Source organism: Diuraphis noxia, unplaced genomic scaffold, assembly GCF_037042655.1.
Source record: "Diuraphis noxia isolate RWA-SAM2 unplaced genomic scaffold, SU_Dnox_SAM2 contig0003, whole genome shotgun sequence".
NCBI classification, from domain to species: domain Eukaryota; kingdom Metazoa; phylum Arthropoda; class Insecta; order Hemiptera; family Aphididae; genus Diuraphis; species Diuraphis noxia.
This window is the reverse complement of record NW_028301713.1, coordinates 44,579,558-44,604,524: the sequence shown is the minus strand read 5'-3', so window position 1 is coordinate 44,604,524 and position 24,967 is coordinate 44,579,558. Positions and strand designations below refer to the sequence as shown.

Sequence of the window (24,967 nt, the reverse complement as noted above, 5' to 3'; positions counted from 1 at the left end):
TCTACATATACATGTTACAATAATTAATTTATGGTTAATTGATTTTTAAATTAGGAAGCAAATTCATTGAATGAAAATGCCAAATCTTATAATAAATTAGAACAAATTCCAATTACTAGCAGTTGCAGTAGCTTAGAATCAACATATAGCTCAAGCTCTGCTAGTTACAAGCCTAAGAATACATCAGTAAGTTTCACATTTTTAATTTTGTTTTGTTTTTTTTTTTTTTTTTTAACATAAGACATTCCTAGAATAGGCTATCTAAATCTACGGATATTTTGCAGGTTACATAGTAGTTTTAACATTATAACATGATAATTAAAATTAAAATATTTTTAATGTACACTAAGGATAATGTTAACAATGGTGATTTTAAGATTACAATAATATTCTGATATTTAATATATTTATATAAATATTAGCTATTTGCTTATCTTACTATGATATATGTGAATTAATGTATAGGTTTAATCGGGAATTCGGACAAATGTAATTATGGGGAAATATTGCCTTTGGCAATGAGAGTATTTAGTACTGTTGAGAGTAGGGCGATAAGAGAATTGATTAATGAGCTTAAATTTGTTAGTTTTTGTTATATTTATTAAATTTTGATTGTAAATTAAGGTTTTCTTTATCTTTGGATTACCAAACAAATTAATGTGGTACTGTTTTACAATGTATTTCATCTCTTATCTTTATAACATATAAGAATGAATGAGTTAGTAGCTAGTGTTTTGAATATCCACTAATGTTGAAAAAATATTTTTGATTAGTATTATTGAAGAATACTTATAAAAAAACATTAGAAATCTAAGCAGTATCTAAATATATTGACATCGTTTCATTTATTTCAATTTTTTTTCTACAAAGCTGTAATAATAATATTGTAGTTTTGAGGTATTGTTTTGTACAAAAAATTAATTTTAGATTCTGACCTTATAAAGTTATAATATTTTTGGGATCTGCAATTCCAGTCATTAATATGATTTTACACCACAGCCAGTGTAATAAATAATTTCTAAAATACTATTAGGGTCATAAATTATCATATTGGATAATATATTTTGCAGATTAATTTGTCAAGTATACTTCCATTGTTTTTACCTTAATTCATGTATTTATTTAAATTCTGATTTTTGGTGTTATACCTCCTTAGGAAGCGTATTTTTGGATATGTTTGTACTATTTTACGAGTATCATTGTAGGGTATTTACTAACTTCTAGAATTTCAATGGAAGCCACTATTTTTATTTTTAAATCATTTAGTAGTTATTTTCTGAAAATATTCATGTATACAATTCAAAATTTAAATGGGTAATTTTTGAGTTATTAAATGGATTATGAAATGGTTATAATTATATTCCTTAAGAGGACGCTACACCACGGATGTGTTTGTGACGGAGGTCTTACAAGTATGTAACATTGCAAAAACTGTTTCGCGCGGGAAAGAACCAAGAAGGCTACAGTCTTAACAAAAAAACGAAATCCTACCACAGATAAAATGGAATTTCGACTGTGCAACATTGTTTTTTATTTATTTGATATTAGAACTGAAAAAAAAGTTATTTGATTTTGAAAAACACAAAAATAATGAATTTTGAAACAATAAGAACTTTTTCTATTTGTAATATCGAAAAATTGAAAACAACGTTGCACAGTAAATGTTCTCCTTATTATGTGGTGAAAATTTCGTTTCTTAGTTATAGCTGTAGCCTTCTCGATTCTTTCCCGTGCGAAACAGTTTTTGCAATGTTACACATTTGTAAGACAAAGACAACACATGGGGGTGTAGCGTCCTCTTAATAATAGTTATACATAATATAATATAATTTATTCATAATATTTAGTAATTATTAAACTAAGAATTTTTATGAAATGTTCATCACATCATATATAATGGAGTTTTAATTTTTCTTAATGCAACAATAACAAAATATACACTTATTATTGTTTGGATTTTATTTATGTATATACTATATATTATTTATTTGTCTGTTATTATTGTATAATAATGATAATTTATATAAGTGTTTAATAGCCATTAATAGTTTATTAATAATAAATACTGGTTTATAATACATTAGTGTATTTTGACACTACCATTATAATGGTTATAATAGTTCATATAATATTTTCATCATGACATTATGAAGATAGTATGTTGACATAATTAATAAAATATTACTGAAAAAAATAGTTATACAACTGTCAAAGTACTTTTTTTCACATACTACCATAATATTTGTATTTCAGCTGGACAAACTCCAAATTGGTGATGCAGACAATATAAATAACAAAGATACAACTCCCAAAACACATTTTTATATCCAGGTAATTAGAAAACCTAACTATGTTATCAAGCTTCTGTAAAAAAAAATGTAGAGTTAATATTATTTTTTTTTTATCCAGGAGAATGATAGTGAATATAAGAAATTATCACAGCAACATAAATCTATTCAGAAATTTTCATCAATACAAAACATGGTAAATTTATACTTTTATTTTTATTCATTTATAATATTTTACTAACACTCTTCTATTCATTGCAATAATGTTAAAGTAACAACAATAACAATCAAAATGTTTTTTTTTTTTTTTAATACTTTTTGTTTATTAATTGATATTAATTTGTCACACAACAAAAATAAATAAAAAATTTGTACAATTATTTAAGTTTCAGTGAGAATATTGTTAAATATTTTTACATATTATATCTGTTAAATAAAAATATATATATCTTTATAGCTATTAAACCAAATTGCATGGTGTTCACAAACACGTGGTATCTGTTAATTGAAGGGTGGTTTTTAGAATTCCTATCCATCTCATCATATAATGCTCAAAACTTAATACTCATATAACATAACTGACAGTTAAAACTTAAGTTACATTTTAGGATTCAATTACAAATAACTATTTAATATATTAAATATATTCTTTCTATTAAAATTTGGGTACAGATATTAATCTGTATTATATATTACAAAAAAAATTAATATTCAACACTCTCTTAAATTCTAATTAGTTATGCCAATTATTAGTACCAACCATACATTTTGGAGGGAGGGGAGGGTCAACCTCAACCTCTCCTAAATACGCCACTAGTTTCAATATATTTTAAATTACTTTAATGCTCTTCCAACCTTCATCTTATTTGTTTTGTTCTATCAGATTTATTTGCTTTATAAAATATGCTAAAACTTTTGGTATAACATAAGTTTGTAATCAAAAATTAAAATATTGATAGTCAAACAAAATATTAAACTATAATATAAATTTAATAGTTTTCATTATAATTTACAGCCGCCTATGAAAATATCCACTGCTCAAAGTAGACTTGAAAAATATCCTAAAAAATGTGAAGAACAAATTAAGGTTAGTATTTTAATTTTCAACTTTATAAAATGTTAGTGATTAAATCAAATTATATCATTGTTATAATAATAGTTTTATTTCTTTAGTGCTTGTATATTGTTTATGATCTTAAAGACAAATGTTTTGCTAAAATCATAGTTTTTGATCTTCCTTAAAATTAAATTACTTTTATTTAAATAATAGATGTTGGTATTATAGTGGTTTTTTTTTTTTACCAGAAACCAATTTGTGAAATTTGTGAAACCTGCCGAGGTTTTACCTTATCACTTATCAATATCCACAGAACACATTTAAAAGAACTTTTATATTAATAATTAAGGATCATAGTATAATCATAGATCACATTCACAGTCCACACTATGAGTCAGCGGCATAGATACGATTTTTCTGGGGGGGGGGGGGGGGGTTAAAATATATTTATGACACAAATTACAAGTTATTAGTTAAACTAAACATCATTTTTATTTTGTTTCAAATTGGTATTAATTCCATCACCGAAAAATGAAAAATGCAAAAAAAACTTAAAAAATAATCAGTATCATGGAAGATAAAATACCAATATAAAAATTTTTTTTGGGGGGGTTGGGGGGATGGAAACCCCTTACACCCCCACCCTCGTATCTACGCCACTGCTATGAGTCATAACAACTTGGCAATTGATGTCAAATTTATAAATTTTACTTAATTCATATTAAATTAATTTTTGATTTAGGGACTAAATTTTTAGGTGGGGGTTGGTTGAAAAATCCCCATAAAAACAACCCGTGAAAAAATAATCCTATGATAAAAATATTGTGTCTGCAACACTTATTTATGAGATGTCTATGTCAGTCTATGTATGACTCAAAGACAAACAAACATTTAATTTGTTTAGACTTCATACATTTGTATTACAATGTCATTAATAATACCTGAATAAAAAACAAATTGTCAATGTTTTAAATTCATTTTATTATACCAATAGTTATTATATAGACAGACCATCTGATTTGTTTTCATTGTAGGTAAATAATATGGTAATACATTAAATCCAAATTTAACAAAAAAAAAAAAAATTAAAATTGAAAATTCCCAATACCTATATCTTAAAAAGTTTTATTCAATAGTTATTTCGTTATAATCTCAAAATATTGTTTATGGCCTGTAGCCTTGTAGGAACTTAAATATTGAACTTAATTATACATTTTACTGTACACAATAACATAAAAATATTTGAATTAATTTTAAGTTTTGCCTATTAATGCTAATTACGGGAATAATTTTTTCGTGATGTGGCGATGAACACCTGCGGTTTCAACATAATCATCATTCTATACTTATATCCGTACGTGTTTACGAGTACAATTTTCATCGAATTAGGTAAATATTCATAATATGTTTTTTGTTAGTGCACTCTCTAAATATCCCTCGTTCAAAATGTCTCCTATTACAAATATCCTACGTTGAAAATATTCCCGTTATAAATATCCCAATTAAAAATATCCTATATACAAAATATCCCCAGTAATATTATCCCTTAATTCATATTTGTATTGTTATATATTTTTTTAAATAATTTTATACATTTTAATTAAATTGTTTTTGTTTTTGACAATGTATACTTACCGTATTATCTTAAAATCAACTTTATTTTTTAAATAAAATATACATACAAAATAAATGACACACAACATAAAATACCTTTTAAATATTTAAGTACAGTAAGGAACACGTTCATATAGTTAAGAATCATTTCTTTTGTATGTTTCATTTAAAAAATAATGCTAACCTTAAGGTAATACGGTAAATTGAAATATAATATACTGCCAAAAACAATTCAAATTTATAAAATTATTTTAAAAAAATATAGGGTGTCGCGTGAAGATTTACATATTGCGATATCTCCCGAAATAATGGTGATATCGAAATTCTGGTTTTGTAATAAGATTCCTTGGGATAGGAACAAAAATAATATTATATTTTAATTAATTTTAATATTTTGGCCAGTTTTACGTGTGCACTCCTCGTGAGTAGACGTACAGTGCCGTAACGACCTGCCTTATCTTTGTAATTAAGCTAACCTAACTAATCTACACTGTTGTTATCCAAGTAATATGAATATTTTAATTTACTCAATCTGCCCACCAATTTAATTTAATTACCAATCTAATAGTTTTATAATGAATCCACCAGTGAAATCTTCACTATCTCACAGTCTTATTAAAAATACCAAAAATAACACAAACTCACCAATACACCCAATTAAAATTGTTAAAAGCAATGTCAACTCAAATAATTGGCAAACGGTACCGATTAGATCACCTACCACTCCAACTTCCCCCAATCCAAAAATTCAAAAAACCAACTCTTTTTCAAGCAAAAATCGGTTCTCAGCCCTCGCCACCAACGAAGATTCATATGAAAATTCAAATGAAGTCGAAATGCTATCCCAAGAAATCTCAACCGATCAACCCAAAATACCACCTATATACATAAAAGGCGATATCGATTTCTTCGATTTCTGCAAGAAAATTAAACCGTTCACTGACCCCGACGGGTTTAACACTAAGAGCTCATCATCCGGTTTAAAATTAATGACGTACTCAATTAACGCATATAGACAAATAATCAAATTTCTCGAAAATAATAATATGAACTTCCACACCTACCAAACGAGCGAAGAAAAAGCTTTCCGAGTAGTAATCCGCCACCTCCGTCATACCACACCAACAGACTACATCAAAGAAGAGCTCCATTCTCTCGGTTTCATCACTCGTTCAATTACAAACTGTCTTCAATACAAAACCAAAAACCCCCTCCCATTATTTTTTGTGGATCTGGAACCTTCTCCATCAAACCACAACATCTACAAAGTCGATTCAATTTGCTATACCAAAATCAAAATCGAAGCACCCCATCCAAAAAAAAAACCCAGTTCAATGTCTAAGATGCCAAAATTATGGACATACCAGAACTTATTGCCATCACACACCCAGATGAGTAAAATGTGGTGATATCCACCTCTCCTCCGAATGCCAAAAGGACTTAAATACTCCAGCAACATGTGCCCTCTGCTCTGGGGATCACCCAGCATCATACAAAGGCTGTCCCAAATTCAAACTGCTCCAGAAAGGACGATCTTCAATCAAAACCAACAGGCCAACCGAAACCCAAGACATCTCCGCAACTTCAATCAAAACCAACATCATTCAAGATAATAACTTTCCCCCACTTTGTCAACCCCAATGGGCAATGGAGCACCTCCCAGTCTACCACAAAACTAAACCTCCCCAATGCCCACTCCCACCCTAAAAAAAAAAAACAAAATCTCACGGAACCCTGTGTAAATCCAAATACCGATTCCGTTACAACCCAATTAACAAATTTCCTAGTCCAATTCCAATCCCTGATAAGCCCCCTTATCGCACTACTCACTAAACTCATTGATACTCTACTAGTTAAATGACAAACTCTTACTCAAACAATTAATTAATAAAATACCCAAGTAGGTAGCTCCATTGGGAGCCCTCCTACATCGTGCCATTTCATGTTATGTAATCCTCATCATCACTATTACTTGTTGTGCTTAATTGTATAGTTGTATATTTTCTTATTAAATAAAAAAAAAAAATAAAAAAATATTTTAGTAAAAAAGTTAAAAATATATTATAGATTCTGAGTGGAGCGAGGAATGTATTGATTTTACCATGATTTTTTTTGTGTGTGTCATCACGTTTTTGGATAGTGAAAGTACTTCGATTTTCGACTTCAGTGCCTCGTTCGATTAGAAAGTGAATCTAGTTGGTACTTTGGGGGGTCAAAATTAAAAAATTCCCTATATTTTTCTAAATAATCGGAAAAGCAAACTAAAAATTAAGGGAAAACGGTAAATTTTACGCACAATCAGTTTTCGACAAAATCGATTTTGGTTTTTTGATACAACTTTAAAACAAATGACCATAGATACATGAAATTTTTACCGAATATTCTATCCACTTTCGGACTTAAGTTGAACTATTTTATAAATTTTAAAGGCATATGCAATTTTTGATCATTATTAGTTTTTCTTAAATTAATATCGATAAAAATTTATTTGTTGGGTAGAAAAGCTTGAACATTTAATGCAAGGCTTCTAACATATTGTTACAATAGCAGTTGAAAAATAAAAGAAATACATAGTCACGATTTTTTTATAAGCATTCAAAGTTTGAATTTTGACAAAATACGTAAAAATCACAAAAAATCGAATTAAGATATTTTGAACATTTTTTATAATCTATAATATATCCTAGACAGATAAACCGTCTCCGCTCAGAATCGTTTTTCGTATACAATGATATAATATCATTGGATTCAAATTTAATTCCATCCATTACAGTAACTCACTTGTAACCTACAGTGTACAGCAGAGCGACATCCACGACTTAGCCGCTTTTTTAAATTTAATTATTTCTAAAATTTTGACCATAGCAATTTTGTAGAGTTTATTTTTCTGAAAATATTGACGTTTCAAAATTTTATTTTCATTAATTTCCTGATTTTTAATTTTTTTTTTTGTTTTGAGAAAAATTGTGAATTATTTAACACCGTAATGTTATCAAACACGTAATTCGCTGCGCCGCGTGCTTTCCCATTCGGCCGGCCGAATACTTGGCGTGTTCCTAATAGTTATAAATTATATAATCATATTTTATTTCTTCAAAACTAGAAAAAATATTAATATTTTCAGATAGATAAACTCCGCAAAATGGCTATATTTAATTATTTTGGAAATAATTAAATAATAAAAAAAAAATTTTTTAATATTTTTACAAAAACATTAAAATAAATTTAAAAATTAAATAATTGTAGTTCTTATCCCTGTAAATTTTATTATAAAACTAGAATTTTGATATCTTCATTATTTCGTGATATATTGCAATGAGTAAATCCTCGAGGGACACCCTTTATACAAATATAAATCAAGGGATAATATTACTAGGGATATTTTGTATAAAGGATATTTTTAATTGGGATATTTATAACGGGAATATTTTTAAAAGCTGGCGTACAAGGAATATCTTTAGGGGGAACCGTTTTATATTATATTAATCTTATAATTAAAATTATTAGACAGTTTTAGGTTTGGTATCTACCTAGTACCTATATTATAATACCTAAATAAAAAATGTTTCAAACGAGTAATAAGTAATAATTATGGCACGGATTTGAAGTCCCTAAGAACTATAAAATAGGTTCTTAAATACATTTTAACCGCAATAATATCCAAAATTCACTAAAAAATTATCTTAACAATTCTTGATCAAATAATTGCTAAAAATAGTTAGCAGTACGTAGTAGAATAAATTAGATTATAATAGGGAATTAGGAAGTACAGTCATTTTTGTGAATTTCGTAAGGGTTTTGGTGTCTTGGTGATTTTTGAATTGTCTTAAATTTATTATTTACCACTTTTATCAGAAATGTATCTAGTTTGGCAGTAAAATAGTAAGAAGTAAGTGAAGTAACACTGTGATTCATTGTATGTATATTTCATTTGATGGTAACTGATAATTGCCAACTAAACCGTGGTTAAAATTAAAGTACCTTTTCTCAACACCGAAAAAATTGGAAATGTGATCAACCACGTCCACGTGACTTCAAATATACCTAGAATAAATACTTGTTAGTTAATAATTAAAAATTTAAACCAGTGGGCACGTGATAGACGGCACAGTTAACTTAATATTATATTCAAATGTGGTCTGAAATATGAATATATATGTTTTTAATTGTTGTTATTTGAGATTTTATAATAGTTTGTATATTTGCTTGCTTTATTTTTAATTATTAAAATACATCAATCTGGCATTCTGAATAATTAACGTTTAATATGGTAGACTAAATGATATTAATATTTTTGGAAATGTGGATAATGTGATTTAATCATTGATCTTAATTTTTAAATATTAATTAATGTAGGTACATATTTACATATTTATATAAAATTATCAATTATTTATAAATTGTTGAAAGTAAAGCCCCTTACACTATTAAAGTATAAAATAATAAAATATGTCAGTAGAATTAATATTATAATAAACAATAATTGATAACAATGTATTGGATAATAAAGGTGGATATACACTGCAGCGATGGCAGTACAATTATTTTGTTTGTGGTAGTGGTAAATTGTTTCTGACTTTGTTTTACCCATAGATAATTCTTTTATTATCTATGGTTTTACTGCCACTGCTGTAGTATAATATATTGACTTTTACTATCCAATATATTATCAATTATTATTTATTATAATATTAAATGTTAAAGCATACGATACACACTGTAATACAACGGTTTGTATTGGTATTTGGCGGTAAAATGCAGACGCAGTCCAGACTTCGGATATAATTACACTAATGACTAATGCAGTAATTTACAATTATTTACCATCGCCTCCTGGCAAATCCAGATAAGGATAATTTTGGACAATAGACGTAATTAAAATATTGGTGATCCACAAATATATATATATATATATATATATATATATATATATAATATATTTCAGAGATACAATAAGGTTTTGTTATTATTACAATTAACATCAATAATATCCAAGGCTGGACATTAACAAGTTAAAAAGTTAATTTAAATTAACTAGTTATATTTGGATTTTAATTAACTTACAAGGAAAAAAAATATGGTTTTGCAATATCTGTAAAGAATTGTATGATCGATATCTATAATTACGAGTTTATGACTATTATAACTCTATACAAAATAATATGTATCATGTGAATTATACTTACTGATTAGTGATTACCAATTATATGATATAATATCACTAAATGAGTAACTGATTTACATGATTTGTAAATATTTTTATGTAATTAAATTTACATTTGAATTAGGTATATTGATATTTAGTAATGATAATATATTATGTTTATCAATATTTAGACCAATCACAGCCTAGAACGCAAAAAAGCCACTTCCATTATATTTTTAAAATTGTGATTATCTGATTTTCAATTTTTCTTCATAATAAAAACTTATTCTTTGACGTATATATTTTTAGTTTGTTCTCCAAAAATCCTAACTTTTTTTATTTACCAACATTAATTTCAATTATCATGAATTATGAAATGTTTATTGTTAGTTCTACTGATGTTTTAAAAACTATTCAAGAGTCGTGTAAAACTTTTGAATCTTTGTTAAATGATTTTCGCAAATTAGTATGGTCTAAATATTCATGACATATTAAATTTATAATTTCAAGTATTAATAATCAATGTATAATGTTATTTAATAGGTTGATGTTGAAAGTAAGTCGAATACAGAAAAACCATGTGCTGCAGCTAAAGATTTAAGTAATGAAGTTGAAGACTTTAAAAATGAGGTACATTATTTAATTGTACATAATTATTTATTTTATTAATAGAAATGTTCGAGAGTTGATAACTTGTGAAAAAAATTACTAATTTGTGATACCTAAATCTGTATGTGAATGATCACAAATTGTGAAAGATTAACATTTTATGAATAGTTAATTTAACCACAGTTACATTATATCAACATTTTAGTTAAAACTAGGTACCTAGGTAGTTATATTAATATTATCTAACATAAACACATTATTGTCACTAAATATTTAGAATAATATGCCATATAATTTTAATTTTAATATTTATGTTCTTTAACAAGAGAGTCCAACTCTATATTGCGCCAAACACAAAAAAAAAATTATTCGATAATTTTTGTGGAAGTATACTCATTATTTACAAATATACAATTGGTACCATCGATTATAGGTGTAACTATTTTTTAACATATACTTGTATTAGATACTAATGACTTCTCATGTTTAATTTAAATTTTAATAATATTAAATCATAATAATAAAATTAAGTTTAAAATAAGTATATTAATATTATAAGTAATTGTTTTTATGAAATGATAAAATAATCAGAGTTCAGAATTGTATACACTAAAAAATAAAATTTGTGTATATTATGTATACATTAAAAAAACTAATATGCAAGCAAGTTTTATAAAATATGTATTTATATGAGATTAAACATGAAAAAAAAAAAATTATTAAAAATTAGTTTGTTGTTGATTTATAAACATTAAACATAATATTATGCATAAATAGGTACGTTTAAAATCTTGAAATACACAAAATCATACAAATTCAGTAAAATATGTTACATACATTTTTATATTTTGGTTGTATGTATCATGAAACATAATATTTTTAATATGCAGTTTTCTAAGCTAAAAAGTATCCAAATGCTTGAGGTTTTGAGCATTGAACTAATTTTAGTTGATAAGTCAAAAATTTTAAATGTAAATGTCAAATTATATGTTACACTATAAGTTTTCTATTGAGTTTGTTGGTATCTGTCTCAATAAATGCTGTTTTACAAGAAAATGAAAGGAATACAATATAATGAATCTATAATATATCATTAGTATAGCATGACACATTTAAAAATTATTAAATTTTGATCGATTAATATTAATAATTTATTTAAATTATCATTGCCCTTATTTTCAAGACACAAAGTTAAAGCAACAAAAACTTTTCTTTTTTAAATAAAAAATATCGTTTATTTAAGTGAATATTTACAATTTGTGCTAGGGGCACAATAAGTAAAATGTTTAGCATAATGATGAAAATGACAATGAAAGACATGAAGGGGCTTCATATTAGAAGCACCTGAGCTTAAATAATTTTCTAAAAAAGTATGTATCATATTTTGAGTAGGTCTCTTGGCCAGTTGTGTTTGAGGAGTCTTGGCGGGTTTTCTGGTAGATGGTTGAAGTGAAGTTGAGCGATGGGGTGGTTGGCCGTTTTGAAGTGGAGACAAATATGGAATTTGACAGCTGTTTGTTTGATAGTAGCAATTTTTAGGTCGTTGTGGAAGCTGACATTGATAACCAGGGCTCGGATTTCATAGCATTTGCTAATTATTATAGGATAGAGATAAAAATAGCAGAGTGAGTTATAAATTTGTTTTATGCACCAGGAACTCCAAATATGAAATTTTATGAAATTTGAAGTATTTTAGGTTTTTAGTGCTATTTTCAAGTTTTGGTGCTATTTTTTGCTAATTTACATAATATAACGTTTTATTTTGTATTTTCATAGATCTGGGTTATGATGATTATGATTTATTATGTGGTATGAAAATTATAAAAATGTTTTTTTTTTTAATACTTAAAACAGAGCATAGAACTCTTATCTGGCTATATTTTTAACCATATCATTCATTTTATTTGTTTATCCGTGTTTATACGTTAAGTAATTACTTATTTTAAGTAGTGAGAGAGACAAAAGTAAATTTTAAAATTAATTATTAATTATTAGGTGTTTGAAGAAGACAAGGACTATATTAACGAATTAGAAACATATTTAAAAAATTTAAACTTATCAGAACCATATTATGAGTTTATGGTGAAAAAAGAAAAATCTGGGAAAATACTTAAACTAACACACATTTGTACTATTAAGGTAAGTGTTCAGCTGTTAGTATATGGAAATCTAGCTAAAGCTCATGTGCAACTTTTCAATTTTTATTTTTAAATCATAGATTTTGATAAAGACTACCATCAGATATTTGTTAACTTTAATGGTTCAAAATATTCTATTCTGTGTTCAAAATAAGTATGGGCAGTAAAAAAATGTATACATATTGTATAACATAGTATTAGAAATAACCATATTAACTTTCAATGTTTACCTTAAAATATTGTTATAAAAATAAAAGTAAATTAAGTTTAAAATTTAATGTATCATGTATGAAATTTGTGAAATCATTTTTTTATATGTTATTTATATTATAATTATAAATTTACTTTTGATCCATCATTTTTAATATGTCAAAGAATTTAATAAAAAATAAAATTAAAGCACATGTGCTCTTAACTAGATGTTTTCCCAATTTATTTTGATGTTTTTTGCAGAACCAGTTTGTGTGTGTGTGTGTGTGTGCGTGTGTGCGTGTGTGCGTGCGTGCGTGCGTGCGTGCGTGTGTGTGTGTGTGTGTGTGTGAATTATTACTTTAAAATATTTTATATAAATTTTTTAGGTAAATGAAAAAAGTGTTGGTAGTTCATTCCCAGTAGATTGTAATACGGATGATTATGCACAAAAAGTTGCTGCAAAACACGCTCTAACTACTTTAAAAAAACAATATGGGGAAAGTGTCATTTATCCAATTACTAATGATATTAATACTATGGCATCTTGCGTTAAAAAGGTATTACAATACATTTTGCTAATCTTAAATCATTAATACCTTATATGTATTGTATTTTAGCTTTTAAAACAAGGATATGAAATTACTGGTGTTATGGGTGATCTCTTGGAACGTATGTATAGAGAGGAATTTCATGAAAACTTGCCTAATAATTGGGATCAGCTTTTAGGAGTTTTTAGTTATTTTACATTTGATAAATTTGCAGCCGCTAATAAACTCGTTATATATCTTGTAATTATTTGTCTGTACAATAAATGAAAAAAAAATTATCAACTATCATTGTTTGTTTACTATATAGAATGAAACTGAAAATAATCAACAAAATGGTCATGAATATACAAATAAAGATTTTGCAGAAGAACAAAACTTTGTTCCGGGTACTCCATTATTATTTGAGGACTACTCTGAAAAATCTGTTCTCGTTTCTGCTAATTATGGTTCAACTAATGTTTGGATTCGTTTGGTTGGTCAGAGTGCAGATGTAAGTATTTTAATCGTCTTATTAATAATGTAAATATAATTATATTAAATTTAAACGTTTTATGTATGTAGGAAAACTTTATTCAAATGCAAGCAAAATTTAATGACACTATGAACACAGCAGGCTTAAGTATCCCTGATCAAGTGATTGAAGGTGAATTTTATGCTGTGCTTTACAATTCATCTTGGCATAGAGTACAAATATCTTTCGCTAATAATGAAGATGGTACTGTTACATGTTTCATGATAGACACTGGCGAGCAATTGAATATTGCCAAAGACCAGATTTGTTACTTAGAACCAATTTTTATGAAACCTAAAACTCAGGTAAAATCTATGTTTAAAAAAACTGATACAGGTTACTATTATAATTTTACAATAATTTTATTTATTTTAGTACTATCACAACTTTGACAAAAAGTTACTATCATTTTAAACTAAGCTTCTTTGTTTTCATGAAAACATTTCTTCATAACAATTAAATGTTGTGTATAATTTTCCATGTTTATTAATGACATAGAGTTGCTATCTGATTTATAATAAATACAGGAGTTATATATAAGCCTTTAATTACCTATTTACTAGCTACCCCTTGTGTTTTAGTAAAAGAGATCTAAAAAATACAACAATGTATTGTTATCAACTTTTATCATAGTTTAAATTTATCAAAAATATGATGTGGCTTGGTGTGGTGGCGTGTTTATTACATTCACGCATTGTGGTTAAGTGTATGCACTGCCTGCTTCCACTAGTTCCTTGATGAGTGACCATCCAGGTTCTTAATGCCAAAAACCTTGCTATGCACACATGTGTTCCAAACCAACTGTACCCTGCTTCATATTTAAAAGACCTATTTAAAAATAACCACCCAATGGAATATGTTTCTGTAAGATTAAAAAAAAAAACCCTAATATCTTATATTATGTTATATTATATTTCTTTATAATTGTATCACAATCATTTTTTTTTTTTTTTGTTCACTGTTCACTAGATAATGATATTTTAATAGTTGTATTGCCTACTATTCCAATGTTGCTACTTTTTTTAAAATTAAAAATTGAATTCTAGTAGCATCAATTTGTAGTGCACTATTTGTTCTCTCTCTAACCCACTCGCAGAATAATTTTTTCTATGTTTTTAAGTAATGTTAGAGTAAAATCACCCATTAAAAAAAAAGATAGTGAGTAATATTATTGATAACTTAAAAAAAAAAACGATTCTGTGTAAATGTGTTTTGTCTATGTTGGTATGTGCCAAAGAGATAAAACAAATAGTGCACTGACATCCTCTTCAAAACTAGCAACTTTTAATAAACATATACTTTGTTTTGTAATTTTAGGCAATTGAATGTATTTTAACCAGACTAGAAAATTTTGGGACATTTGATGGTTTAAAAGAATTATTGGATGAAATGATTTTGAATAAAACATTCTTTGTTGTACCAGATTCTTTAGAAGAAGGATGTGCTAGAGTCACTTTATATGAAAAAGGAAGAGTTAATGTAAATGACATGATTATTCAAAGATTTTTAGAAAAAACTTCTACTAAGCTTCCATTATTTGAGGTAAATTATATCATTATTGTCCATTATTTTATACTAAGACATTATTGTGCAGGATCAAGCTATTGTGGATGGAAATGTATCATCTATTGTTGAGTCTGGTCATTTATATTTACAATTAAACATTGACATTGTTACGTCACTTGAAGAAATTTTGCCAAATGATGAAATTTTAGACCCAGAATTTTTTTTGAAGAGTAAGGAAGATATTATAAAAGACAAAGTGTACATAACAAAGTATGAAGCAGATAATATATGGAGCCGTGTTCAAGTTCTTGATATAATTAATGACTCTGAAGTTAGTACTATTATGATAAAAATATACTTTATTTAAAAAAGCTGATGAAATATTTGCATTTTGTTCTTCACTGGATGATTTTCCTCATTAGTCTAGTCATATGGCTCCCAAGAAGGCATTGCCTTGCAAAAACTTCTAAAGTTACGAATCTTGGCGAAAAATTTGTCTTGGGGAGCCCTGATTGATCAACAAAAAAGTGCACCATCCCTCCGAGGGCCTCAACTATCTGCCATCTTGGATTTTTGGTGAAATGTTTCACTTTTTTACAAGTTATTAACTTAGATATATTGTAATAAATTGGAAAATTTCACCTAAAATCCAAGATTGCGGATGGTTGCGGACCTTAAATGGATGGCGCATTTTTTTTTTGGTTAATCAGGCAGGGCCCTATGACAACTTTTTTTCAAGTTTCAAAACTGTAGTATTTTTGAAAGGCAGAACCCCCTATTGACTTGACAACATTGTGTGTTACTAAGTTTTGCTATAATTATGTATATGAACACCCTATGAAAATTTCATATTTTATTTTGGTATTGAAATATTATTAATAAATTGTTGACTATTAGCATTGCTTAATATTTCACAATTACACTTAAAAAATAAGAATTATAAAGACCCTTAAATAACTCTTGTGTTATTTGTTTTAACAATATATCAATGTTGTAAAAATTGAATGCCAGTGTAAAATAATGAGAGATATGACTTTTTAAAATAATTTTCAACAATATTTTATGATCTAATGACATTGGTGCCCACTTTAAATATGTCATTTTACAAAATAAAAAAGTAATAACGTGATTAAATATGCCTTATTTTTGTTTTTTTTAGGAACAAAAGTTGTTTATTTTTACTAAGTAATATGTTATATTATTATTTCAGGTCAAGATAATTTATATAGACTATGGCAATATTGCACAATGTGAAATTACTAAATTGGCTAATTTAGAGTTGTATGATCCGCTTTTGACCAAGATTGCACCTCAGGTATTTAAAAATATCTAGAATTATTATTTATTTCTTATTAAAATTATTTTTGTTTAATTTTTCAGGCTATTAAAGTATCAATGAACTTTTTACCTCCAAATACTATGACTCCAGATATTGCCAACAAGTTATTTTCAATTATTGGGAATGATACAGTCTTAGTGAATACAGTCAATGCACCCAATGACGATGTGCCATGTGTTCAACTTTACAAAACCGATCCAGATTCACCTAATATACCATACTGCATTAACATACCATTATATCAAAGGTAAAATTAACTATATGTTCATTTTTTTAAAGTATCCATATCATGGGCAATACATTTTTTACCAGATTGAGATATTTTTCTTTAGTTCATTTTTAGTTAAATACCTAATTTACCTACCCCTTTTCCGAGCTTTTTTTTGATATGGACTGTTTACCTTAGAATTTATGTTTAGTATTAATTTTACTACCCAGATGACGAGACAGATTAATGTTGTGTATATTAATACTCTAAAATAATAATAAATTGTTCTAACATATTTTTCAAAAACAATCTTACTATTAAAAGATAAATCTATATTGTGTTAGACAATTTTGATGAAATGCATCCACAAAACTTTCTTACTTAAACTAAGTTTATAATTTTGGAGTCACACTAATTGTCAACTAAAAAATTAACTACTTATTTATTAGCTCCTTCTCAAACAATTATGGACCATTACTATACAAATTCAAGGCACCACAGTAACTAGAATATTAATAATTTCCAAAAATTTTAATCCGATACCCTCAAGCGAGTTACAGATGCTCCCATCTACATATCAAATCATAATATCTTACACAAAAACCTTATTACACATTTCCAATTTAGCAGTAGTTCATAACAAGCTTTTTCATTCCTCTAATCTGAATACCCAGTAAACGGTGCTTTGATTAATTTAATCTAGATTCTACATAATCATTTGTTTAATTATTTCAAACTAATTACTTATAAGTTATAATCAGAAGCAAATCTTCTAGCATTTATTAATTGTTGTAGGATTCAGATTAAAGTAGGCGATTGAGCTATAAAATTGTTTTTTTGCACCAGGTCCAGGGGCTTAAATATAAAATTGTATACTGTTTTTTTTTTGCATATTTGTAATATTTTAAGGATTTTAGTTGTTTTTTATTAATTTACATAATATAAAGTTTTATTTTGTATTTTCTTGAATCTAGTTTATATCATATTATATGATATGAAAAATAAAAAGTTTGTCAACTATTTTAACTGTATGTTATTTAAATTCATAATAAAAATAGTAAATACCCACATTTTTTTCATATTCTATTATAAGAATCTGGCAACTGGTACATTATATCAAATGGTAAATTAGTGACTCCTTTTCTTTAAATTGTGAACGGAATAAATTTTCATTTTTTCTACTTTCATTTATAACTCATTTTATAGCGCATATTTCAGCTATTTGTACCGCTAAAAAATTCGAGCTTTGGTCATGATTATAGATTATAACTAGAAATAAGTAAACAAAAAAAAAACATTGATGTTTATAATGTTGTAAATTGTCTGAATGAGTTTTTCGATTTTGGAATTTCATATCAACTTAAACATCAATATTTTTTTATTTTAATTACTACATAATTTATAATTCCATAATTTTGTTTATTTTCAGCTTGAAGAAACAATGAATTGGCACTCCTTAAAGGACATTTGATTAATTGTTATTATTTAAATCTAAATGTGTTAGTTTGATCTGATGTTGTTACATTAGTTTTATACAAACGTTATTTTGAGAAAGTACTCATCATTTTTTTTTTTTAATTATTATTATTATTATTATTATTATTATTATTTAAATCATATGTGTTAAGTGACAGTTAAAAAATTTTAAACAAAGTAATATTTGTTTCATTTGTATGTGCACTTAAAAATTATTTATATCAATTACATGTAGTGGCTTTCAACTATCCAACTGTTAAGTCATATTATAAAAATAATTTGTACTAATTGAAAAACAATATTATAACTTTGAATTTAATTTTTATGAATCAGTTTTTTATATTTTTAGGAATAAGACACTTTTATAATTAAAACTGACTTATTTATTTATTTATTTATTTATTTATTACTGTTATGTTCTATTTCAGTAAGTCACTGACCTGGGAGAGTATGATAGAACTAATATATTTTGTTTACGCATTTCAATGTTTTTCTTAACGTTTAAGGAAGGGTGTAATTTGGGATATTGCAAGATATGCTAATGTATACCTAAAATTTATCAAGATGCATTTTGGCCTAAAAATAATTTTTCTGCACCGTACAAAGATAATTCTTTTTTCATATATGATTAGTCTCAAGCATTGGAATAGTAGGTTAATTTTGTTACGTTGGATTCCTAACCTATTTATAGAAATGCCGAACAAATAAGTGATTGCTACTAATCACTATGCCACAACAATAAAACATGTCCAAAATTAAACTGTTGAATAATATATTACGTAATATTAAATAATAAGATAATGGAATATGGCTGTAAGTGTACAATATTGATATAAAGGATAAAATTGTTAAGCGTGACGAGAACAAATTTTTTTTGTTATAACTAGTTTATATTATATTGACCTTCCTTTTTGTTAGCATAAGTTTCAGAAAGTCGAAATGCCGCCCCTATATTTATGTATTGTTACTTAAGCCTAATTCACATAAAATACAAGCTGAACCCGTGCACTTCATAGCCCGTTAAAAATACTACCTCTAATATGTCTCAAACCTGTTACCTGTGATTATGCTAGTAGTATATTTTACATATAGATTGATAACTTAAGATATACTGGGTAATAATCTTACAACAATATTTAATTTAGTTTATTATTATATAAATTTTTGTTTTATTGAGAAAAGTCTGACAGTTCAAGTAATCAATTGAATGATATTTTATTGAAGTGCATTTAGGTACACAACTTATTCTATTCTTTCTTCTGGTACGTACACAAATAAATTGAAAGGTTTTCCAACGCATAATATTCATCAACTTTTTCATGGAAAGCTTGGTACTGTTGCAGGGTCATAGTGGATTGATGTTTTGTAGAAAAATGATGAGCACGCCAAATTTCAATGTTAGAACATGCGGTGGCATGCCTGTCAAATCAAATTTATAAAAATTCAATTTGATATTTGACTAATTTGTCTTAATTCATTATGATATTGATGGACTGGTACATTGTCATGTCGTTTGGAATTTCATTTAGAATGGTAATATATTGATTGTATTTCCATCAGTTTTCGGCTGTCAGTATAGCCCATGCTCTGAGCCACTTAGGATTTCTTAAACTTTATGGTAGATTTGGCAAAACTACTTTGTTATAATTAACTCATTATTCATTATTTCTGTGATTTTACAGAAATTTGTTGGCAATTTGATTAAAAAATGCAAAATATCAATAAAAACTTGTAATGCCATAGACACATGTGCCATGGAAACAAATAATAAGAAATTCAGTAATAATTTTTTTCGCACTAATAGCAACTAATTATAAATAAACCAAAATGTCCATCCTAAATCTCAAAATGCCTGTTTGGGCCCTCCGGGGTTGAGCCTATCACTTTTTAACTTAGCCTATCTTCTGCCCATAGGTCTAATATGTCTGTGTACCAAAATATCATCGTTATCTATCCAGCTGTTTAGGAATGCATAAAGGACAGACAGACAGAAATTAATTTATATATAGGGTGTTTCATAAAGAACGCAGTTTTTGGTTTTGCTATAAATCAATTTTATTTTATCAGAAATATACTATTAATAATACATATTGTTTCACTATTAGTTGAGGTTTACATGTGAAATGTGATATCGTGCATATGACCTTCTCTAAAGTCGTTAATAACAGCGCAACATCGAAAAATTGAACTTTGGGCTCGTTTGCGTCTAAGAGTATATTGATGTTCGAAATTGATCATGGCTCTTTGAATTTACTGAACACCCTCAATATTGCTGATGCGGTAATCGTTACATGATCTTTTAGGATTGTACAACGTTTCCTAAAAGTTACAATAACACACTCGCCATGTTATAATGCCTAACAATAACAAATTAGTTAGGATTTCAAAAATTGCGTTTTTTATAAAACACTATATATATATTTATAGATGACAGATAATTGGTATATTGACGTATGTGACAGAAAAACTTGAATCATTTTTCTCTAATTTATTTTATTAACTTTTAGCAAAGATTTTTAGATTTAACTTGCTTGTCAGCTTGTTTCATAAATTTAATTCAATATTCTTTTTTTTCATAACAATAGATTTTTTTTTAATTTTACAATAAAGAAAAATATCAAAATCTGATAATCCAAGTATTTAAAAAATTATTAATGGAAAATTAAGGTTTTATTATTTATTTGTACATTTTAAAGAGTTCATTGCCTTGATCAATATCTTGTATTAGAGATGATGCCAAGAGTTCTGGTGTTACTGGTGTTCTGAGATAATCGGAGACTAATTTTCTTGCCGGTTTACCACCACCATATTTTAAGCATTCTTTACGTAACCTTTCACCTTGAGTTCTATTTAGTGGATCATTGCTCAAAAATGCATGCCATGTGTATGCTGCTAATGCCTTGGATACCAAATACGAATAATATTTTGCGCCATAACCAACAAAATGAGAAAAACGTAATTGCCATGCCTACATAATATTTGCACATTTGTAAATAAATAGTCAAATTAGTTTTATTAATTCACGTGTCTTACTGTGTCTTTAACATATGGCAGTCCATAATATTCTACTTGTAATTTAGCAAGTAAGTCAGTTGTATTTAATGGTTTTGGTGCTTGTGTATGGTAATATTGGTCTAGTACTGAGTAAAATAGTTGTAACTGCATTTCTGAAGCAGCAAATAAATATTTAGATGCACATAATTTGTTCAACATGTCCTCTGGCATAGGTTGTCTAGTTTTAAAATGCTTGGCATAATGTTTGATGACCTGTTTAGAATATATTATGTTAAGAGCACAAAATACATTATGTTTGATTATATTATTATTAGTTTACTTGTGGTTGTGTAGCATAATATTCCATCAAAACTGATGGAAATTCTGCCAAATCTGTTGCACAACGTGTACCATTGACATGTTGATAACGCGTTCGGCCTAACATAGAGTGTATTGCGTGTCCAAATTCATGAAAAAGATTTTCAACAGAACCCGGGTGCAATAGTACTGAACCATGATTTTCACGCCATACCACATTTAACATAACTACTACAATTGGGGTCTGATAAAATAACCATTTTAAGCATCTTGTTTTGGAATAATATATTCATTTCATAGTTTATGGGCAATATTTACTTGATAAGAATTATCCGGCAATTGTCGTCCTCCTCTAACAACATAATGTGAATCATTGTGAAGTTTTCCTGTTCTTTCAAAAAAGTCACAGTAAATGTATCCAAGTAAGCCTTCTGTGTGGTGCATGACTAAACAACAAAATATTAATATTAGGTTAAAGAATTTTAGTAAAGAAATTGTTATTATATTTTTACCAGCCAACTTGTACACTTGTTCAGCCCACCCTTCACCGGGCACTATATCTTCAAATAATAAATTTATATCGTACAAACTATTAAAAATCATATTCAATCCTTCCATACAATCGCCTAAAGAAAAATATGATGCATAATCAATCATTGCATATTTAAGATGATTCTGTTTAATCTTGTTGGTCAAATATTGTACATCCCATGGTGACACAATCTACAAAAATTAAAAGAATTATTTATAGTTAATAGATACAGCAATGCGCTAGTTTAGAAACTGACAAATTTTATTGTAAAAATTATTTATTAAAGAAATTCGGAGGCAGGAGATAATTACATCATTGTTATTGGCTCTTTTCATAGTCTTGTAATCAAAAACAGACCGAATCCTCAGCTCTGTATTTAAGATATTCAAAAATTCCATTACAAAATAAGGGTTTTCTGCTATGCTGTTTTTTAGAGCTCTTAAAAAAAATATAAAAACATATGTTTATAAACATCAGTCATTGATACTTATACATAACTTATCAATTCTCACCTATGAGCATAAGATGGAAAACCACAAGTCAATGCCAATTTATGACGGCTTTCTAAAAGATTATCCAATAATTTTTCCGATTCACTATTTGGACCATTGTAAACCTTGAAGGCAGCTTCTCTCAAAATTGGATCTTCAGAATGAGAATTAGGATGTCCGACTATGAATTTTCCTCCTGAGCTAAATCTAATCGTTGATACAATAATTAGCCAATTAGTTTAACATACTTATAGGTTTACAGTTATATACTCTTTAGATAAAACTTTAGAAACGACATCAGGCAATCCAGTTGGATCTACAATTCTAGGCTTTTCTGCAGCAATCATGAATTGTTGTCCAGTAACCAAAATAAAATTATTCAAATCAACAACATATTGTCGTTTTTTTTCTTCTAAGTGTATGCCATTCAATTCAAAATCGAACAAAAATAATTCAGCAACATGTTGATCCTCTTCAGTCATAGGTTGTTTATCACCATGTTGGACTACTTGTTTTAAATTTGTATATAAATCTTTGTTGGTATTTAATCTAAAAGATAAATATTGTATATTATACCTAATTCACAACTTAAATATAGTATTTACTTTTCTACAATAGTATTCATGGAAATACAGCAATCTTCAGCAGCAGTAACAAACAATTTGTCTGGATGTGCTGTACGAATGAATTCAGCCATATCAGCAAGACAACAAAGACTATTGGAAAGTTGGTCAAAAATTGTCACCAGATTTCTCTTGCTATTATAAGACACAGTTTAATTACATTTCTATAATGTGATAAAATATTTCATTTGTTATATACAAAATTGGAGTCAGCATTTTAAGTTGCTAATTAAAATACCATAAACATATACAAGATACTTAAAAAAATATATACAATTTATATAATTAATTGATAAATCATATAAAGTCAGTAGAATATAATAAGTACTCAGAATAAAAATGAATATATATTAATTTAAAATAATGTTTGTTTCTACATTTTAAGGATTAACTTAACACTGTATTAAAAGTTTGTAACTAAGTAGATCATAAATTTATTTGAGCTTGTTTTCAAGATTAAAAAAGTACCTTTAAATACAAGTGACATACCATTCTTTTATAAGTTATCAACTTGTCCATAATTGTATTACTATAAACTTAATACAGAATTTATTCAATAGTATGCAAAAATAAGTATTACCGATCAGAATTGCATATTTCATTAATTAAATTATCACAATCTATTTTTGTACGTTCCTTGAATGCATAAAACCCTTCATATGAAATCAATTCCGGTACACCAAAAAGCCCCTAAACAATAAAATTTCAAACATATAATTAGTCAAGATAAAAAGTTAATGTATATTATGTCTTACAGTTTGGTTTTTGACATAATATTTGAACTTTGGCTTTGGTTGATTGAAAAGTTCAGATAATGGTTTGGCAAAGGCAACGCTATACTTCTTCGCATTCCGCACATCATGAATAGTCTTTCGTAGAATCATAACTTGTAACTTATATTATGTAAATCGTTAATTTACTATTCAGATTCAATAGCTAAAAAATATATGATAGACATAATGTGTAATGCATCCTGTTTTATGTGTATTTTGTCATTTGGTGCAAAAACAAAATATTATACCAGGCGTTGTTTAGTGTTGGTAGTACTTCAGCAGTGATGGTCTAGTGTAAAATATCATTGACGTCAACGTAAACTGTATTCGAAAAACGAAAAACATTGAATTCAGCCATCAGGTACTCGATTACTTATGGTCTTATGGATCTTAATTTAAATACATTTAGGGCCATTCATGTCAAGTCAGAGTTACTTTTTTTAACTTCATGGTTACTCTAACTTATAGGTGTCCAACCTGGAGTATATATCTACAACTTAAACTATAATATATTTTCTCACCATAAGTAGGTACATCATGTCATCATTGCTTGATGCCTGAATCAACAACTTCGTAGCCTCCAATACCGCCTAAATGCCTAATT

The 24,967-nt window shown here is 27.2% G+C and overlaps 2 protein-coding genes across 13 annotated transcripts in view; one reads left to right on the top strand and one right to left on the bottom strand.

Moving 5' to 3' along the window:
* Positions 1 to 19,022, top strand: part of LOC107166342 (tudor domain-containing protein 7 tapas) — a 34,648-nt gene extending 15,626 nt beyond the window's left edge. For 7 of the 10 annotated variants that reach the window (XM_015514954.2, XM_015514953.2, XM_089224438.1 and 4 more), the window contains 15 exons: positions 55 to 186; positions 2,254 to 2,331; positions 2,410 to 2,484; positions 3,304 to 3,375; positions 10,649 to 10,735; positions 12,710 to 12,853; positions 13,431 to 13,601; positions 13,662 to 13,832; positions 13,900 to 14,082; positions 14,154 to 14,408; positions 15,421 to 15,645; positions 15,698 to 15,940; positions 16,820 to 16,924; positions 16,990 to 17,195; positions 18,586 to 19,022. In XM_015514954.2, coding sequence (XP_015370440.2) covers positions 55 to 186; positions 2,254 to 2,331; positions 2,410 to 2,484; positions 3,304 to 3,375; positions 10,649 to 10,735; positions 12,710 to 12,853; positions 13,431 to 13,601; positions 13,662 to 13,832; positions 13,900 to 14,082; positions 14,154 to 14,408; positions 15,421 to 15,645; positions 15,698 to 15,940; positions 16,820 to 16,924; positions 16,990 to 17,195; positions 18,586 to 18,601 — 2,163 coding nt within the window. In that variant the 3' untranslated portion in view covers positions 18,602 to 19,022. The remainder of the gene's footprint in view (positions 1 to 54; positions 187 to 2,253; positions 2,332 to 2,409; positions 2,485 to 3,303; positions 3,376 to 10,648; positions 10,736 to 12,709; positions 12,854 to 13,430; positions 13,602 to 13,661; positions 13,833 to 13,899; positions 14,083 to 14,153; positions 14,409 to 15,420; positions 15,646 to 15,697; positions 15,941 to 16,819; positions 16,925 to 16,989; positions 17,196 to 18,585) is intronic. The other 3 variants (XM_089224441.1, XM_089224442.1, XM_089224444.1) reach the window with 3 other exon arrangements.
* Positions 18,709 to 24,963, bottom strand: LOC107166347 (mitochondrial intermediate peptidase). Of its 3 annotated transcripts, none has more exons than XM_089224445.1 (13): positions 24,612 to 24,963; positions 24,346 to 24,526; positions 24,171 to 24,280; positions 23,573 to 23,725; positions 23,238 to 23,516; positions 22,989 to 23,174; positions 22,788 to 22,914; positions 22,457 to 22,667; positions 22,263 to 22,390; positions 21,967 to 22,188; positions 21,666 to 21,899; positions 21,320 to 21,600; positions 18,709 to 20,051 (listed from the first exon to the last, which is right to left on the bottom strand). In XM_089224445.1, the coding sequence occupies exons 2-13, from the start codon at positions 24,472 to 24,474 to the stop codon at positions 19,880 to 19,882; spliced, it is 2,232 nt and encodes a 743-aa protein (XP_089080571.1). In that variant the 5' UTR covers positions 24,475 to 24,526; positions 24,612 to 24,963; the 3' UTR covers positions 18,709 to 19,879. The 3 variants fall into 3 exon arrangements, with proteins under 3 accessions (XP_089080571.1, XP_089080572.1, XP_015370457.1); XM_089224446.1 differs by lacking the exon at positions 18,709 to 20,051 and adding an exon at positions 20,663 to 20,989 and having other exon boundaries at positions 21,339 to 21,600; positions 24,612 to 24,962; XM_015514971.2 differs by lacking the exon at positions 18,709 to 20,051 and adding an exon at positions 20,663 to 20,951 and having other exon boundaries at positions 21,339 to 21,600; positions 24,612 to 24,962.
* Positions 24,964 to 24,967: the final 4 nt, after the last annotated feature.

Bases quoted from the DNA above. Each gene is read 5' to 3' on its own strand.
- LOC107166347 (XM_089224445.1), bottom strand. From the start codon at position 24,474: ATGATTCTACGAAAGACTATTCATGATGTGCGGAATGCGAAGAAGTAT. The intron at 21,900-21,966 runs GTAAACTAATAA...TATTCTAAACAG, and splicing joins ATTATGCTACACAACCACAA to GTCATCAAACATTATGCCAA. The intron at 21,601-21,665 runs GTAAGACACGTG...AATATTATGTAG, and splicing joins TGCCATATGTTAAAGACACA to GCATGGCAATTACGTTTTTC.